General features: G+C 41.8%; 1 protein-coding gene across 3 annotated transcripts in view; it reads right to left on the bottom strand.

Moving 5' to 3' along the window:
• LOC310733570 (sodium- and chloride-dependent creatine transporter 1-like) overlaps positions 1-14,941 on the bottom strand; it is a 40,085-nt gene extending 25,144 nt beyond the window's left edge. Inside the window, exons 1-4 of one of the 3 annotated variants that reach the window (XM_083554926.1) lie at positions 14,583-14,938; positions 13,791-14,053; positions 3,160-3,291; positions 1,568-1,832 (exon numbers count right to left, since the gene is read on the bottom strand). In XM_083554926.1, coding sequence (XP_083411052.1) covers positions 1,568-1,832; positions 3,160-3,291; positions 13,791-14,052 — 659 coding nt within the window. In that variant the 5' untranslated portion in view covers position 14,053; positions 14,583-14,938. Of the gene's footprint in view, positions 1-1,567; positions 1,833-3,159; positions 3,292-13,790 lie in introns of all 3 variants that reach the window. The other 2 variants (XM_083554927.1, XM_083554925.1) reach the window with 2 other exon arrangements.
• Between the last annotated feature and the right edge of the window lie 4,856 nt (positions 14,942-19,797).

The following is a 19,797-nucleotide window of genomic DNA, read 5'->3' as shown; positions in this document are numbered from 1 at the left end:
AGCTCGAAAGCAGGAGATCTTCTACTCCAAAACATGTAAAACATATATACATGAATGTAGGGGCATCGTCATGCTGGAACAGGTTTGAGTCTTCTAGCTCGAGTGAACATCGTATGAAGAACCACATATGGCCTATAGGAAAAGCCAGGTGTCCCAATACTTTTGGCCACACCATGTAGTGTGTATAAATAAATCAAAACGGTCTGCTTGAACGTCTCCGTCAGGTGTCCCAAGTATGTATAAGTATGTCTTTAATATCTATCTTTCACCCAATATATTAATGAATGCATTACTTGCTAGCAGCAATTTAACGGTAGCCTCGTTTTTCCTGACTCTAAAAGCGATGAGTCACTTCCACCGAGTCCATGTTTATTCAGTTATGGTGTATTTGCATATTGAGGATGTTGATCCTTAACGGCCAAAGCCGCAAGTGACTGCGGTGCGGAAACACTGAAGTTCACCAGCAAGCAGGCGGCAGAAACAAACAGCTCCATATGTGAAACCGTTTATATACAAGATTCGTCCGATTTGACTTCATTTGGCTTTGGAATTTTTACGCATCGCCACGGCGTAAACAAAACCCAGGCCGCTCGATTCCTTCAACCCGATTCGCCGGTGGCATCCGTCCAAAAGACACCGCGGTGTTATTACACACCCGCTCTCGCTGTTTGTTTGTTCACGCTTTTGCCAGGAAACTTGATGTTTTTTTCGGGTTCAGTGACTCGACTTTCGCTATTTAAAGACCCCGAACACTCGCGCCTTCACGAACGTGCACAGACACTGACTCTGTGCCTGAAATACGGCGTCACAGCACTTGGATCTTGCTAAATATTTTTTTTTAATGGGAACATCCCAATATCGTTGAGGTCAGAGCTCTGGTGCATGAGATCTTCCACTCCAACCCATGGAAAGCAGATCTTCATGAAGCTAGCTTTGTGCATAGGGGCATTATCATGCTGGAACAGGTTTCCTAGAGTCTCTTTGGAACTTTTGTGCTCCACTCAACAAGTGTCTGTCTCCAGTTCAAAGAGAAACCACACGTGGCTGGTAAAGTCAGGTGTCCCAATACTTTTGGGCATACCGTGTACTGTATATAGACATTATAAGAGTTTATAAACAGTTTATCGGGGGTGTTTTGTCTATAGCACACATGCACACACATGCACACACACACGCACACACACGCACACACACGCACACACACACGACCACATGCACACACACGACCACATGCACACACACACACACACGCACACACACACACGCACACACATGCACACACACACGCACACACACACGCACACACACGCGCACACACACGCGCACACACACGCACACACACACTCACACACACTCACACACACTCACACACACACACACACACACATGCACACACACGTACACACGTACGCACACACACACACGCACAAGCACACACACACACACGCACACACACACACACATGCACACACACACCCAAGGTCATGGTGCATCATGCAGAGGAGTTAAAAATGATGACGTCGCACACCAACAGTAAAGGAACGGAAACGGAAAGGAAGCAACCTACTCCCAAAACTCGATGATGGGCGAGGTGGCGTTCTCTAACTCCTCGCAGGTCTTGTTCATGAAGGTGTAGTTGGAGTTGGTGCCGTTCCTGCAGGCGTCATGGCGGAAGGTCTCGATGCAGTTCTCCGTGTTCCAGTAGTTTGTGCAAGTGGACCACGGCAGTACAGCGGTGAAGGATTTTATAAGGTAATAGAAAGCCCATGCCAGGACCATGATGTAGTAGGTGTTGCAGAAGAACACGATAACAGAGGAGGCATAGCCGAGTCCTGAGACACAGAGTGAAGAAACGGAACAGGGAGACGGTTCGTTATCAGGAGATTGACAAACTGTAGGGTTTAAAAATGTGCCTTAATGCAGCATTCATTCAAAACAGGACAACTTACTGAACTCCAAAAAAGAGGCGTGGCCTGTGTTTATAAATATAATAAAGGAGGCGTGGCCTGTGTTTATAAATATAATAAAGGGGCCATGGCCTGTGTTTATAAATACAATAAAGGAAGCGTGGCCTGTGTTTGTAGATATAATAAAGAGGGCGTGGCCTGTGTTTATAGATATAATAAAAGAGGCATGGCATGCGTTTATAGATATAATAAAGGAGGCATGGCCTATGTTTATAGATATAATAAAGGAGGCATGGCCTATGTTTATAGATATAATAAAGGAGGTGTGGCCTATGTTTATAGATATAATAAAGAGGGCGTGGCCTGTGTTTATAGATATAATAAAAGAGGCATGGCCTATGTTTATAGATATAATAAAGGAGGTGTGGCCTATGTTTATAGATATAATAAAGGGGGCATTGCCTGTTTTTATAAATATAATAAAGGAGGTGTCGCCTATGTTTATATATATATATATATATATATATATATATATATATATATATATATATATAATAAAGGGGGCGTGGCCTGTGTTTATTAAATATAATAAAGGAGGTGTGGCCTATGTTTATAAATATAATAAAGGAGGTGTGGCTTGTGTTTATAAATATAATAAAGGAGGCATGGCCTGTGTTTATAAATATAATAAATAAGGCGTGGCCTGTGTTTATAGATATAATAAAGGAGGCGTGGCCTGTGTTTATAGATATAATAAAGGAGGTGCGGCCTTTGTTTGTAGATATAATAAAGAGGGCATGTCCTGTGTTTATAAATATATTAAAGGAGGTGTGGCCTATGTTTATAGATATAATAAAGAAGGCATTGCCTGTGTTTATAAATATAATAAAGGAGGCGTGGCCTGTGTTTATAGATATAATAAAGGAGGCGTGGCCTGTGTTTATAGATATAATAAAGGAGGTGTGGTCTGTGTTTATAGATATAATAAAGGAGGCGTGGCCTGTGTTTATAGATATAATAAAGGAGGCGTGGCCTGTGTTTATAGATATAATAAAGGAGGTGTGGAGGTGTGATCTGTGTTTTTACTACTAAAGAAGGAAGTGTGGCTTCAGTTTTTATTAATAAAGGTGGCATGGTTTGGTGGTTTTTACTGTAATAAGGAGGTGTGGCTTGGGTCTTTCAACAAGGATATTGGGGTGGGGGGGGGGTTTAGTAATGGAGGTGCTGCGAGATAAGCAGAAGAAGGTCAGACCTTTAAAGAGTGGAGCGATGTTCCACACGGCGATGCTTCCAGCTTTCATAAACTGGCCCAGAGATATTTCCAGGAAAAAAATTGGAATTCCACCGAGGAATATAAACAACAGGTAGGGAATGAGAAAGGCTCCTGTGCAGGAAAGAGAAAAAAAAAGAGAGAGAGAGAGAGAGAGAGAGAGAGAGAGAGAAAATGTTGAATCAGTTCTGTCAATGCAGTTAACATGTTAATAACTGTCTTGTAGATGATTCCCGATATAACGTAGCTATAAACGGAAAAAAGGAGTTTTCACAGCGTTTCTGGTCACATGACACCGGGGTGATGGCTGATTATTTTCACCCCGTCTGATTTACTCCAGGTTTTATATAATTCACCTGTTTTAAATGCTCCTCTTTTTAATGTCTGGATGTCAATATAAAGTAATACATGGATATAAACAGATTTATGACTCTACGAAAAGCACAAAGAAACGTAAAGCAATTCCCCCAAACCCCCCCCTCCCCCCCCTCTTCCTTTTTCAATGCACCACACACAAGGACACCATTTTTTCATTTCAGAGCTTTCGGTTTCAGGTCGGTTGCAGTGACGCATCGCAGTCGAGGCCGCAGCAAAAAAAAAAAACGCCTCCAGCCGAGAGATGTGAGAGTGGCTGAATTTATGTATTCGTTTATTTTACGCAAGGAGGGAGGGAAGTGGGGCAAAAGTAGGAGGGGGGAAAGGGGAGGGGCTTCAGTCGTGGACCAATCAGGTGCAGTGACTAAAGCCGTAATACACACTGACCAACAAATGATACGCCGGACTGAATGAAGGTCCTGCTGAAAGAGAGAGATGAGGCGAGACGAGAAAAAAAGAGAGAGACCCGAGAGCAGGGGAGAGAAAGAGCGAGAGAGAGAGTGAAAACACAACAGAAAGAGAGAGAGAGAGAGAGAGAGGAGAGAGAGAGAGAGAGAGAGAGAGAGAGAGAGAGAGAGAGAGAGAGAGGACGGTGATATATGTGGCACTATTTTTTTTTAAGAAAAATTCAACAGTGAATTAGCATGGAATCAAAAATTTTTAGAAGTAATGGGATTGAGCCTCTGTACGGAAGGCTGTACGGAAAAACAAATCTAATGTAGACTACGGAGAGCAGGAGCGCTTGTGAATGAGCAACCGGTTTTGCCTTTTGGGAAAAGAAAAGAAAAAATCCAGAGCTATTGTTTGGGACAGAGCCCTTTTGATAAGAAGTCGAGACGGAGGCTGAGAGCGAGAGGACGTGCTGCGCAGCCATAATAATGAAAGAGTGTGACGTCGGGAACCCCGGCGTGTGACGTTCGGACTGCTGCAGCGCAAAGGCACAACTATGCAGCCGTGGGCTTAAAGAGAGAGAGAGAGAGAGAGAGAGAGAGAGAGAGAGAGAAAGAGAGAGAGAGAGAGAGAGAGAGAGAGAGAGAGAGGGAGGGAGGAAGTGAGATTGCAAACAAAAAGCTTGTCAATGAAAAGACTGCCGTTGGATGATGTATGAGAACGTGACCGCCGGCCTGCGCCAACACACACTTGCACAACACACACACACACACACCCCTCCTCTCTCTCTATTTTCTTCTCACTCTAGCTTTCTCTCTCTCTCTCTCTCTCTCTCTCTCTCTCTCTCTCTCTCTCTCTCTCTCTCTCTCTCTCTTTGCATGTCCGCACACTGCGTAGGCTGCATCGTGACTGCGTTAGAAAAACGAGCGGAATTAAAACGCAAGCTATCAAATCCCTTTTTTTTTTAATTAATGGATAGAACGAGCCGAGAGTTTGGCGTCTGCGTCCAGTTGCACGAGTACAAACGACGGCTTTAGAAATCGAAATGAGAAAAAAAAAAGGTCCAGAGAGACTCCCAGCCCTAAATTCTAAATCGGGGACAGAACTGTGTGAACACTCTCTCTCTCCCTCTCTTCCTCCATCTCTCTCCTTCTCTCTCTCTCTCTCTCTCTCTCTCCAAGGTGATCCACAGCATTGACCATCTGGCTGCTAATGGCGTCCTCTGTCGCAGTCGTTTTTTTTTCCTGAAGGCATTAAAAGCTGAGCGTTTATGCGTTTATCGCGCACGTTTTCAGAGGAATCGGCTAAAAGCTTTTATATACGCAGGAACACGCAGGTGTCCTCGGTGATACCAGCAACACACGAATTTGACATGATGTCACCGATGTCGTCCGAGTGACCTTTCCAGCTTTGAGTAAGATTAACATGGCAAGAGACGCCCAGGTCATATATTTATATCCCCTCCCCACCCCCCACCCCCAACAAATGAGCATGTGGTCATTTTTCGACAGCGTACGATTACTATGTTACAGAGCGCGGTAACGAGTCCGGATCAAGCGTGTCCGGTGTGTGTGAACAGGCTGTAAAACAGGTGCGAAAGCGCGGTCTCACTCGGATCTCAGCGGGCGCTGCGGTGACGAAGGGGAGGCTATAAATACCCACTGCGGCACCGTCGCCGCTCTTATAGCGCATGCAAACTGGCTCTCAATCAACACGTTCAGTGCGGGGGGTCCTGGTGGGATTTGTAATTACTCGTCCTTTGGCAAAAATAAATAAATAAATAAAAGAATGCGATCGATCGCAAGCCGCAGATAACGACAGCTGGTCTTCTTATGGCGGTCTGGAGGCCAACGAACGAATCTTGTGGGATTATCATTCAAGAGGATTATTCCATAGAGGGAATTGGTTTTTACTTAATTGTATGAATTCCAAACACACACACACACACACACACACACACACACACACACACACACACACACACACACACACACACACACACGTGTGTATATATATATATATAGGGAAGTTAAAAGTTGGCATTTGTATCACAGTGCGTCTTTTTAAACACATTTGAATCTGTAAAAACATAAATTCAGAAGGTGACCAATAGTTTGTGAGCAGTATTTGATATGCAGATCGATTTCTCCTCTCTAAACCGTATCTCGGGCGCGTTCTCTCGGCACCGCCGCTGCTACGTGAACACATAGAGCACAGATTAACATGGCAGAGGTAGAGCTGTAACTTCCTGCACACACAACAGGAAAAGGTTTTATTTGATCTTTTTTCCTTTACAATACAAAGGTGTGTGTGTGTGTGTGTGTGATGATTTGTCTGTTTGATCCGAAGAAATCAAACTATCTGTACCATATCGAATTGCGGCACATCGCATTTATTTTCGTTGCATGACATCGCATTGTGTTGAATCGTATGGAAATCGGAACCGAGATGCATCGCGATGGATGTGAATCTGTCCTTCGTGTGACCTTTTCTCTGACTTTTCCCTAAGCTTGATAAAACCGCTATGATACGGGTCTAAATATCAATAGAAGACATGACGGTGTCAGTTCCAGTGCATGCCACACACGACTACGTGCGAGCGGGCGGTGGAGTCTTTATATCTTTCCACAGGTGAACACGATCCTGGCACATGATCCCGAAGCAGCATGTTTTTAAAACAGCCGGACAATTAGCGCACGTGTAGGGCGTGTCAGCTGGAAGTGCCGTGCGCTTCTGCACGTATCACCTACAAATAAGAGTAGAGTGCAGGGCAAAGTGCGTTCCCGAGAAGGGCGTGTCCTGACCCTGATCCGTTTCGTAGCAAAATCTACAGTACGAGGCGTTGATAAATAACGGCGGTAAACTGCGGGATCGTGGCGAGAACCAAAAGAGAACAGGAAAAGCAACAATTCTATCTGATGCACAGTGTGGCCAAAAGTTTGTGGACGCCTGAACATAACATTTTTTTTTAGTTTACTCTTATAATGACCTCCACTCTTCTGGGTAGATGTTCCAGATCTTGTAAAGAGTTGTGCTCATTCAGAAGTAACAGTTACTTACTGTTAACTATACAATATAAATTTCACTGTTTGCCCAAAAGTATTGGGACACCCGCCTTTTCCAGCTGTATGTATTTCTCCCCCGGGCTGTTCCTACAATGTTCCTACAAAGTTAGAGGCACACAGTAAATACGTATCGGGCGTCTCCCGAGGCGGTAGCAAGCACTTTTCCGCTGGTTTGTACTAGCAGACCCAAACCTGTTCCAGCAGGTCCATGCCTCTGAGCACAACACCGGCTCTATGAAGATCTGTTTTCATACGCTGTATTTTACATAAGAGTGAAAGATCATGCAACAGATCTCTAACTGCACCCCAGGCCTCCTCACCAGACCTCACCGAGATGTCTATTATTCCTGGCCTGGACTCAGGGTTTAAATGTAGCCAATGTTTGAGAAATGTTTGAGAGTGTAATATTTGCATAAATGATTAAACAAAGCTTTTTCTCTTCCCGATCCATACATCATCCTGAGCGTGACTTTATTTAGGAAAGCAGTTTAAAAGATTAACTGATGCTATTCTAAGTGGTGGCATTTAGTGTGTAAGTGCCAGAGTTCACCTCGGTGTGGTTCACAGTCAGGTGACAGGACGTGGCAGCGTGTCCTCTGTGCTCTAACTACTGTACAGGGTTTCTGCAGGTTTCAAATTTAAGACCTTTTTAGCTTTAAGAATGAAATTCAAGACCATCAAAAACACACGCGCAAAAACGTTCAGCGTTTATTTATTGTTCAAGCATGAACTTGCACTACTTCCCTATAGCTGGAAATCATTTAAATCCGTTTTACGTCTATGGAACCATCCGAGAGAGATTCGCGCCGGTAACAGGAAGCTGATTGGTTGTCGTGAATTATATACAGACTAGCGAAAGAAAGAACTACAACAACCACGGAAATCCCATTAAATCGCATTTCAATGAGCGTTAGAATCAGCGTTACATGGACGTCGGTAAATTAAGACCCGTTTAAAACCCAAAACAGCGATTGTAACTTTTAAAGGCGTTAAATTGAGATTTTTAAGACCCTGCGGAAACCTGCTGCTTGATGTGGTGCTGCGTCTAACACCTTGTTCAGATGTTCTGCAAATCTAACCGAGATTGCGAATTTACTGGCGCACAAAATGAAGAGTGAGGAGTCTTCCTCAAGGCTGAAGGGCAGAGTGTATTTCACAGCCGACCTCGCAGCGAGATGAAACCTTCAGCGGCGGATTTACGGGTCTGTTACGTGAGCGCCGAACAGGGACAGAACAGGGACGGGTTTATGTTTAAAGACTGAAGAATGAGGACGCAGGCAGGAGGAGGATCTCCAGTGTCTTTGCGGTGAAGAAGGCAGCATTTACAGGGCCGTCTCCTGACCCTAATGTACTTCTTATTAATCAGACGCACATATCAGGTTTCAGATGATACAAAAGAGTAACACGGCCTAGTGTACGTGACCGAACGTCCACTCGAGGACAGGAATCCATCCAGACCCCATGGCGATACAAAAACACACCTGCTGATATAATTGATTGCACTGTTTGAAAGACCTATTTTGCAATATCTGTGAGTCAATCGATCGATAAATAAATAAAGAGCTACCACCTGACTGTCACATAGCTGTCAATCAAGTGTGCCCATTAGAATATTAGGCCACACCCACACCATTGCATTTCGCTCGGGTTGTCCGCTAATTTTTAGTTTGCACGAGGACCGTTTTCAAATCTACTCTGCCACACGATTACGAGGAAACGTGAAAGTAGGTCCACACGTCCGACCGTGACGTGTCACGAGAAAGACGTGCCGGTTTTACGTCGCGCAGGTTTTTACGCTAAAGTGGATCCATTAAGGTGAATTAGCTGTTAATAAACCCTTTAATATCCCCCAGTTTGTACAGTTGAGTTCACTAAAGAGCTACAGAGAACCGCTAATGGCTACAAGTGGCAACGGCGCATCTCTGAGGAGCAAAAGAATTCAATTAAACACAAAGTCACGTGAGGACACTGAAATGAGCCAACGGCGAGACTGGAAAACCGCTCTGCTCTCAGGAGAATAATGAGTGTAAATATTATTACGTGGACTGATGTCCTATCAGGGGGTGAATCCCAGGGATTGGCTGTGGATTCAGTGAAGGGGATGGTGAAGAAGGATTACATGCGTTCTATCATAAGAGAAGTTGCTAATTATTCGTATGTAGCAATATTAGTAAAGATCTCCTGCTATAGAGCTCTGATCTCAACCCTGCTGAACACCTTGGGGATGAATTCTTCACACTGACCGCATCCCAGGTCTCCTCATCAACATCAGTACCTGACTTTACTAACACCTTTGTGGCTGATGAACACAAATGTCCACGCTGCAGAAACTAGTGGAACGTCTTCCCAGAAGAGTGGACGGAATTATAAGAGGAAAATTGGGACTAAATGTGGAAAGGGACGCTAAAAAAAACACATACCGTACTTACTGTCCGCAAACTTTTGCCAATTTAGTGTATGATGCGCTTCGGACGTTACAGAAATCAGAAAACTGATCCATGTAATTAGGGTTAATTTTTTAGCTGGACCTCTGGCATAAATTACAATCGGTATTCCACTTGTGGGAGAATTAGAATCGACAGGGAAAAGCGAGCGTGACGCAGGCAGGTACGGTACAGTCAAAGAGAACCGAACAAGTTCCATCAGGCTAAATGTGAGGAGTGTGTGAGAACTGTGTTATTTAAACTAAATTGCTACCTGGGAGATGTGATTTGGGACTGCAAGACGTTTTCAAAAGCCTGTCCACTATGTACAGTAAGTTACTGTAATTTACTGGGAAAAAAAACGGCGCCACCAAAGTTTGAGCCAACACACGGCGGTAACCTTAGCGCTCCCCGTCGGGGGTAAAGCAAGTATTTGCGAAGAGACATTTCAGCGAACCGGTCGATTCTCTTTATTTTCTCTCTATCTGGCAGGTCTCTTTTGAATCTCTTCTTGTTTCGAGAGAATTGATGCTCTCTGTGTTATTTTCCCACCGGCTTGTTCTCTGTGCCCTTTGTGCCCACTGTAGGGGGCAAACCAAGCCAGATCGCTTCCCATCTATCCAAAGTGCCAGAAGGCAACGAAAGCAAATCGTCCCGTTCGGTGCTAAAAGGAATGGAAACCCGAGCACAAGAATAACATTCAGCGCCTTGACCTTTCAGCCGCCGCGGGATAGCGCCAACCGGTGGGGGTACACGGGTCTAATAAGTAAAATCGGCAAAGGATCCTGTGATGTACTGCTATAAAAATGTCCATAGGGTAAAGATATTGTCTTTCGAGGTTATATATATCAAGAAGTATAATCAAATCAGGCTAAATGTTGCAAAAAAGCGACACTACAACGAAATACAAAAACAAAATCTCGACCCGTCAGTCACCGGAGCCGAGCTTTCGATTATGGACTCTCACTTTTCAATGAATTTGTTAGTCAAAAGAAACACACACTGGTAGGAAACTCATATCGACATGCTAATAACGTGGCGTAGGAAAAGCAGACCACACGGCTTTGATTCTGCGTTCCCGCCCTTTTCCATTCCCGATCCCCCCGTTTTAATATCGCTCTCCTTTACACGGCGGATCGAACCGGACTTCTGAGGAGCGAGCGTTTCCCAAGCGTAGAGAAGAGGAAATAAACGTAGGATGAGAAACGTGTCAGGTAGGCCACGTGAGATCAGGATTTCCTATCAGGATGTTCCTATTTATACGCTGCTAGAGAACACTTTTGTACGTCGGACATCTGCTAAATGCCGCAAATGTAAATAAATTAAAAACAAAGCAGCGAGTCAGAGATATGCAGATTTGCTTCTCTTTTTCCGATACCTTAAAATTCCCTATTCGGCTAATTTACCGTACTGCATCACGCCAAGTGGAATTCCATCGCCGTATCTCGCCTAACGTACAATCCTGGATTGTCAAAGCCGGATTTTATTGTTTTCTTTGCGATACGCTCGAGACATTTGGGTTTGAGATGAATATGAGATCTGGATTTCCTACTGTTCCAATACTTTCGAAACAATGCTTTAGTTAGAAACGTTTTTACTTCTATCACCAAACCGATCGATGCATCTCTCAAAGTGGAAGATCTCCTGCTTACAGAGCTCTGACCTCAACCTTATTAAAGACCTTCGCGATGAATTTTTCACACTGATTACCCCCCCCCCCCCCGAAGAAGGTTATAACAGTGTTATGAACAGGTGTTTCACAAACACTTCGGCGTGCATCGGCTTGTCGGCAGCAGGTTTATTTGGTTAGCCGTTTTTTGCCGAACTCCCCGGTTTACTCCTGATGTAGGTGTGTGATAAAACGTTTGACTAAAGACCTTTCATTCAGCCTTTGGCTCATGACGATGACTCACAGATAACGACGTGCAGTCACGTCGCTAGTGAGTCAATGAGAAGACGCTTTGCCAGTAATCCGATGTTACAACATCTATAGGCTCTGATAACACCAACAAAAATAACCAAACAAAACCATATTAATAGGGGGATTAAAGTGTGTTAAAATAACAGCTCCAAATATTAACGTACAGTACAACCATGAGGCGTAAAAACACGTCGGGGCACAGCTTCAAGAGGAAGTTAATCATTTTCATGTAACGGCACGTCCTGAAGTGGATTATACGATCGATGAATAAAAAAATCACGAATGACCCTCTCTCTCTCTCTCTCTCTCTCTCTCTCTCTCTCTCTCTCTCTCTGTCTTACACGTTACTGAGAAAAACGTAGTGTTACAGATACTCAGACGCCGGAGACTCTGAAACCGTTCACGCTCAGATCGATTGCGCCGATCATGAGTTGCTATAGAAACGATGACGTATTAGAACGTGAGTTTGTATGGACTGCGGTATTAACCGATGTAGCTACGGGGTGAAACGAACTCTATAAACTATAAACTTTAGATATCAAAGTCTAATTATAACAACTAAAACTTTATACATGATGTGGCCAAAAGTTTACAGACACCTGACCATATATATATATATATATACAGTACAGACCAAAAGTTTGGACACACCTTCTCATTTAAAGAGTTTTCTTTATTTTCATGACTATTAAAATTGTAGATTCACACTGAAGGCATCAAAACTATGAATGAACACATGTGGAATTATATATGGAATTATATACATAACAAAAAAGTGAACTGAAAATATGTCATATTGTAGGTTCTTCAAAGTAGCTCATCAAGAGAATGCCAAGAGTGTGCAAAGCAGTAATCAAAGCAAAAGTTGGCTACTTTGAAGAAGGCTACTTGAAGGTCTCTGAAGATCTGCTCCAACACATTTAAAGTGTATCTTCATGGGGCAGGACTTTTTTTGGGGGGGGGGTTTTGTAGTTCAAATGAAGGAAAAATTCAATCCTGGTAAATTAGCGTATAAAAACGCTGCTCTGTGTGAAACACTTTCCATACACTAGCGTTAATAAGGACCTTTATTCTGACCCCTAACAGTCCGATGTGCTTATCTAACTTCAACAATAACAAGATTAAGAACAACACGCTGGACTCCCAACCGTTTACAAGCAAACACGGCATTTCATAAAGAAGCCTTGATGGCTTTATTGATTGGTCGTTAACTCCTTAAACACATCAGCAGCCTTGATGTGATTACAGATCGCTGCTTTTTTTCTCTGATTACTGATTAACGCCTTGAACTCATCACGAGTCGCATTTCTTACAGTCCAAATTACGCAACCTTTATACTGTATAAATCCTGCTTCATGGCACGTCGACAAAAGATAAGCGTCTTAGATTTACACGTGAAAAAAAGATGGGAACCGGGCCAAATTCGCCATCGAATAAACTGAAATGACTGATCTGGCAACCCTGGAGGACTTGACCTTCAGGGAAACCTGCACGGTTTGCAAATTCTTCCGCAAAGTTTCCCTATCAAAGTCGCGCCGATTGAATTCATCGTGCACACCGGTTTTACAAGACGTAAGACGTGTGAGAACGTGTCTCCTGCAAAAAAACAAGAGTATTAATCCGGAACGTTCCTTGAAGCTGAAGTACCTGTTATATGTATCTTGCAGGTATATTCAGTATCATAATTGTGAATAAGCCTGAAGATACATAATTACCTTTTAGAGTATGTGCATACACAACTATACGCACCGTTCTACACAATACATACGACACGCAACCGTGCATACGCTATAGGACCAAAAGTATTGGGACGCCCGAGTTCTCTGTTCGTACGTGCTCCGTTTCTCAAAAGCTGGACAGAACTTTGACCTATCGACTTGGAACGCTGACTGTATCCGTGATGCTGTTCTTTGCTGACTCGTGTGTACGTGTAAAGTGTGTGAAGTGATTGACACCACACCTGAATCTGGTGCGTTAGAGAAGATAAAGGTGCACTCGGGTTCATCTGGTGCTTATCCTTTAACCAGAAACGTGTGTGTGTGTGTGTGTGTGTGTGTGTGTGTGTGAGACACGAATACAACCTAACTATAACTTAATGGTGGACGAGTGCAGTTTGGGCACGACTCTTAGCTCTACACCTGTTATCCACAGCATATTAAGTGACAGCTGGAAACTGACGTGGAAGTCAGAGGGCAGCTGGAGGATCTCCGCTTCCTCTGCTCTACCACACCTGACTCAAGTCTTCAGCTCTTCATGAGGGTGAAAGTGTACAGAAATACAGAAGCACTGGAGAAGTGTTTCACATGCCCTAAACTGTCTTCAGAAATGAATGAAGCTCATAGAAGATGATTCCCCCTGATGGAAGATGATGTAGATCACTGCTGGGGGTCTCAGTAAAAGGATATGTATGTGTATATATTTATATATACAAAAACTCACCTCCACCATTCTTGTAGCAGAGGTAAGGGAACCTCCACACGTTCCCCAGTCCGACGGCAAAGCCCACGCAAGACATGATGAAGTCCATCTGCCGGGTCCATGTCTCTCTCTCAGGCTGGATGCGCTTCTTCTCGCCGCTGGCATCTATAAGAGTGCTGTTAGCGGCCTGGTGGTGGTTCCCGTTCACCACCACGCAGGTGTCCGACCCCAAGTCAATGGCACAGCCGTTATCACCAAACACACTCTTCTCGCTTTTCTCCATCCTGAACACAAACGTACACTCTCACTCAACACAATCAGACCTCGAGCCAGAAGGGAACCCCAATAAAAAATAAATATCAGTCAATGCCTCTGGGATTGTGGAAATAATCCCCAAAAAATCTCTTCGTTCCTTTTGTTTTTGTTATTTTTTTGTTTTTATTTGTATGGCTCGAGTCCTTTACTGACACACAAAAAAATGTCCTTCTGTTCTTCTTCTTGTCTGCATAAAAAAACCTGTTAAAGGGTTAACAGGATCTGGTCCTCTGTCTTTCTTTAGAATATCCCTTATAATAAAGGCTTATTTCTGAAGATCAGGTCTTGTTATTTCAAACATATATTCATATTTCTTCTTCTTGTTTTTAATTAAAAAATAATTAAGGCTCACTGATAGCCTTCTTGGGGGAGATGTTTGTCCCTATATATATATAATATTCTATAATTAAGGATTAAACGTGAGTAATAAAGACGCGGGTCGCGCGGAACGGAAAACAAAAAACGTCGGAAAAAATCAAGAGGAGAAAAAAAGGGCACCTTCAAAAACAATCCACGAAACACTTGAAGGTGAGTCTGAAGAATCGCATCGGCTCGTATCTCTCGAAGAGGAGGCGACTGTCGGGTCGGGAAAAAAAACCAGAGAGAACGGAAACCGGGCGCTCACCAGCCGGTCAATGTACAGGAATTACATTCACCGATACACGGAGCAAATTCCCTGCCTGCGACTACACCATCATCTCCACTGCGCTCCTGAGATCCACCCGCGTGCTCGAATAACAGGTGTAACGGTACCCTGTGTGTGTGTGTGTGTGTGTGTGTGTATGGGCGGTGCTGCCTGGTTGTTCTCGTTCTGTCTCCGGCGCTCTCTGTCCCCGTGTCCGCAGGCGCTCGGAGCGTTAAGTGCACGCGTCACTCTGAGCTCCACCAACCCCCCTGCAGATCCTACAGACATCAGTGTGGAAGGCCAAAAGGAGCAGAAACACGGCCAGATCTGCACCACTGCTACTGCTCAGTAGTACCACACATCAGTAGACAGGAGGTACTACTGCTCCGAGTTTTTATTTCTAGTTTAATTTTTTATTTCCCTTCAAACGACATTTATAATACAAAATGCGTGAAGTTCAGCTGATATAAAATATAATACTACATAATATCTATCTATCTATCTATCTATCTATCTATCTATCTATCTATCTATCTATCTATCTATCTATCTATCTATCTATCTATCTATCTATCTATCTATCTATCTATCTATAGCCTTTAGCTACAGACAGGCGCTAAAAGCTGCTAGAGCTGAACACCTGAGCAAACTCATAGAAAATAACAAAAACAATCCCAGGTTCCTTTTCAGTACAGTCGCTAAATTAACAACAAATCAGGGATCTGAAAAATGTGTTCCATCACAGTTTAGTAGTGAAGACTTTATGAATTTCTTCACTGAAAAAATAGATAACATTAGAAAAACAATTGTGGCAGTTCAACCTCTGACAGCATCTCCCGACACAATCGTACTTACAACCCCACAACTACACTGTTTTACATGTATAGGACAGGAAGAGCTGTATGATGCTATTATGAAAGCTAAATCAACAACATGTCAGTTAGATCCAATTCCCACTAAACTACTGAAGGAAGTGTTATATACAGCTGGTGAGCCTCTTCTCAATATTATTAACTCCTCACTATCGTTAGGTCATGTCCCTAAATCCCTCAAGTTAGCAGTTATTAAGCCCCTCATTAAAAAACCTAATCTGGATCCAAGCACGCTATCGAATTACAGACCAATTTCAAATCTCCCATTTATGTCTAAGATTTTAGAAAAGATTGTCGCTGCCCAGTTATGTAACCACTTGCAGGAGAACAATATCTTTGAAGAGTTTCAGTCAGGTTTTAGGCCCCATCATAGCACAGAAACTGCTCTAGTTAAAATCACTAACGACCTGTTTTTAGCTTCAGACCAAGGCTACATCTCCCTATTAGTTTTACTAGATCTTAGTGCTGCGTTCGACGCTATAGATCATGATCTTCTCCTCGATCGCTTACAGAATTACATCGGTATTCAGGGACAGGCATTAAGCTGGTTTAAATCCTACCTGTCCAATCCTTACCATTTCGTAGATTTAAATGGAGAGCTATCCAGGATAATGCTAGTAAATTATGGCGTGCCACAAGGGTCAGTTCTAGGACCTCTGCTTTTTACAATATACATGCTTTCATTAGGAAATATTATTAGAAGGCATGGAATTAGCTTCCATTGTTATGCTGATGATACCCAGCTATATATTTCATCCAAACCAGGCGATACAGCTCAATTAGCTCGCATAACTGAGTGTGTTGAAGAAATAAGAGATTGGATGACCCATAACTTTCTGCTATTAAATTCTGATAAAACGGAGATTTTGCTCATCGGCCCAAAAAATAGTACACAGAAGCTCCAGCATCTCAGCCTGCATTTAGACGGTTGTTCTGTAACTACTAGTTCAACGGTAAAAGACCTGGGAGTTATTTTAGACAGCAACTTATCTTTCAAAAATCACATCAATCAAGTTACAAAAACAGCCTTCTTTCACCTTAGAAATATTTCTAAGCTAAGAAATATGTTATCTATATCTGATGCAGAGAAGCTCGTCCATGCGTTTATGACCTCTAGAATAGACTACTGTAATGCATTACTAGGTGGATGTCCTGCATCATTAATAAACAAGCTTCAGTTAGTTCAGAATGCCGCAGCAAGAGTTCTTACTAGGTCAAGAAAATACGATCATATAACCCCAATCTTATCGTCCCTACATTGGCTTCCTATTAAGTTTCGAATAGACTACAAACTACTGCTACTCACTTATAAAGCACTAAATGGTTTGGCTCCCATGTATCTATCCAGTCTTTTAACACGCTACAATCCGTCACGCTCCCTGAGATCTCAAAACTCTGGGCTTCTAGTAGTTCCTAGAATAGCAAAGTCCACTAAAGGCGGTAGAGCATTTTCACATTTAGCTCCTAAACTCTGGAATAGTCTTCCTGACAGTGTTCGGGGTTCAGATACACTCTCCCAGTTTAAGTGTAGATTAAAAACATATCTTTTTAGCAAAGCCTACACATAACACACATCACACACATCACATCACAACCTTGTGCTCCAGAACATCTGATCACATGCACATTATCAACTTGTGCTGTTAATATCATGAACAGCAGCTACGCTAATTCCTCTCCACTGCTTCTCTTTCTCTCCCCATCCCGAGGCATCCTGAGGTTTGGCCAGCTCCAGTCACGTCCCACCTCGTGAAGATTATGGACCTATGGATGATCATGGAGAAGTAGATGCCGAGTGTTTAAAGGCCCTGGCATGGAGAAGCTGATGCTGGATCTATGATGATCACAAATTGTTCTGTATTGTTGAAAGATTTATGACCAAACTCTTGATGTCACCCATATGAGGATGGGTTCCCCTTTGAGTCTGGTTCCTCTCAAGGTTTCTTCCTCATATCATCTAAGGGAGTTTTTCCTTGCCACTGTCGCCACGGCTGCTCATCAGGGACAAACGCACACCATTCACCTTCACTGTTGTTTTCTGTAAAGCTGCTTTGAGACAATGTCTGTTGTGAAAAGCGCTATACAAATAAACCTGACTTGACTTGACTTGACTTGACTATCTATCTATCTATCTATCTATCTATCTATCTATCTATCTATCTATCTATCTATCTATCTATCTATCTATCTATCTATCTATCTATCTATCTGTGTCTGTCTGTCTGTCTGTCTCTATCTATCTATCTATCTATCTATCTATCTATCTATCTATCTATCTATCTATCTATCTATCTATCTATCTATCTCTCTCTCTCTCTCTCTCTCTCTCTCTCTCTCTCTCTCTCTCTCTCTCTCTCTCTCTCTCTCTGTCTGTCTGTCTGTCTGTCTGTCTATCTATCTATCTATCTATCTATCTATCTATCTATCTATCTATCTATCTATCTATCTATCTATCTATCTATCTGTGTCTGTCTCTATCTATCTATCTATCTATCTATCTATCTATCTATCTATCTATCTATCTATCTATCTATCTATCTATCTATCTATCTATCTATCTATCTATCTGTATGTCTGTCTGTGTCTATCTATCTATCTATCTATCTATCTATCTATCTATCTATCTATCTATCTATCTATCTATCTATCTATCTATCTATCTATCTGTATGTCTGTCTGTGTCTATCTATCTATCTATCTATCTATCTATCTATCTATCTATCTATCTATCTATCTATCTATCTATCTATCTATCTATCTATCTATCTATGTCTCTGTATGTCTGTCTGTGTCTATCTATCTATCTATCTATCTATCTATCTATCTATCTATCTATCTATCTATCTATCTATCTATCTATCTATCTATCTATCTATCTGTATGTCTGTCTGTGTCTATCTATCTATCTATCTATCTATCTATCTATCTATCTATCTATCTATCTATCTATCTATCTATCTATCTATCTATCTATCTATCTATCTATCTATCTATCTATCTATCTATCTATGTCTCTGTATGTCTATCTATCTATCTATCTATCTATCTATCTATCTATCTATCTATCTATCTATCTATCTATCTATCTGTCTATCTGTATGTCTGTATGTCTGTCTGTATCTATCTATCTATCTATCTATCTATCTATCTATCTATCTATCTATCTATCTATCTATCTATCTATCTATCTATCTATCTATCTATCTATCTATCTGTATGTCTGTCTGTGTCTATCTATCTATCTATCTATCTATCTATCTATCTATCTATCTATCTATCTATCTATCTATCTATCTATCTATCTATCTATCTATCTATCTGTGTCTGTCTGTCTATCTATCTATCTATCTATCTATCTATCTATCTATCTATCTATCTATCTATCTATCTATCTATCTATCTATCTATCTATCTGTATGTCTGTCTCTATCTATCTATCTATCTATCTATCTATCTATCTATCTATCTATCTATCTATCTATCTATCTATCTATCTATCTATCTATCTATCTATCTATCTGTATGTCTGTCTGTGTCTATCTATCTATCTATCTATCTATCTATCTATCTATCTATCTATCTATCTATCTATCTATCTATCTATCTATCTATCTATCTATCTATCTATCTATGTCTCTGTATGTCTGTATGTGTCTATCTATCTATCTATCTATCTATCTATCTATCTATCTATCTATCTATCTATCTATCTATCTATCTATCTATCTGTATGTCTGTCTGTGTCTATCTATCTATCTATCTATCTATCTATCTATCTATCTATCTATCTATCTATCTATCTATCTATCTATCTATCTGTATGTCTGTCTGTGTCTATCTATCTATCTATCTATCTATCTATCTATCTATCTATCTATCTATCTATCTATCTATCTATCTATCTATCTATCTATCTATCTGTATGTCTGTCTGTGTCTATCTATCTATCTATCTATCTATCTATCTATCTATCTATCTATCTATCTATCTATCTATCTATCTATCTATCTATCTATCTATCTATCTGTATGTCTGTCTCTGTCTATCTATCTATCTATCTATCTATCTATCTATCTATCTATCTATCTATCTATCTATCTATCTATCTATCTATCTATCTATCTATCTATCTATCTATCTATCACATGTATTTGCGATACCAATCACAATGAACGATGCAAAGTGAACAGCAAACGTATAATTGAACTTTACTTCA

Source organism: Silurus aristotelis (genome assembly GCF_946808225.1).
Source record: "Silurus aristotelis genome assembly, chromosome: 11".
Classification (NCBI taxonomy): domain Eukaryota; kingdom Metazoa; phylum Chordata; class Actinopteri; order Siluriformes; family Siluridae; genus Silurus; species Silurus aristotelis.
The sequence above is the reverse complement of the archived record's forward strand: the minus strand, read 5'-3'. Positions and strand labels throughout refer to the sequence as shown.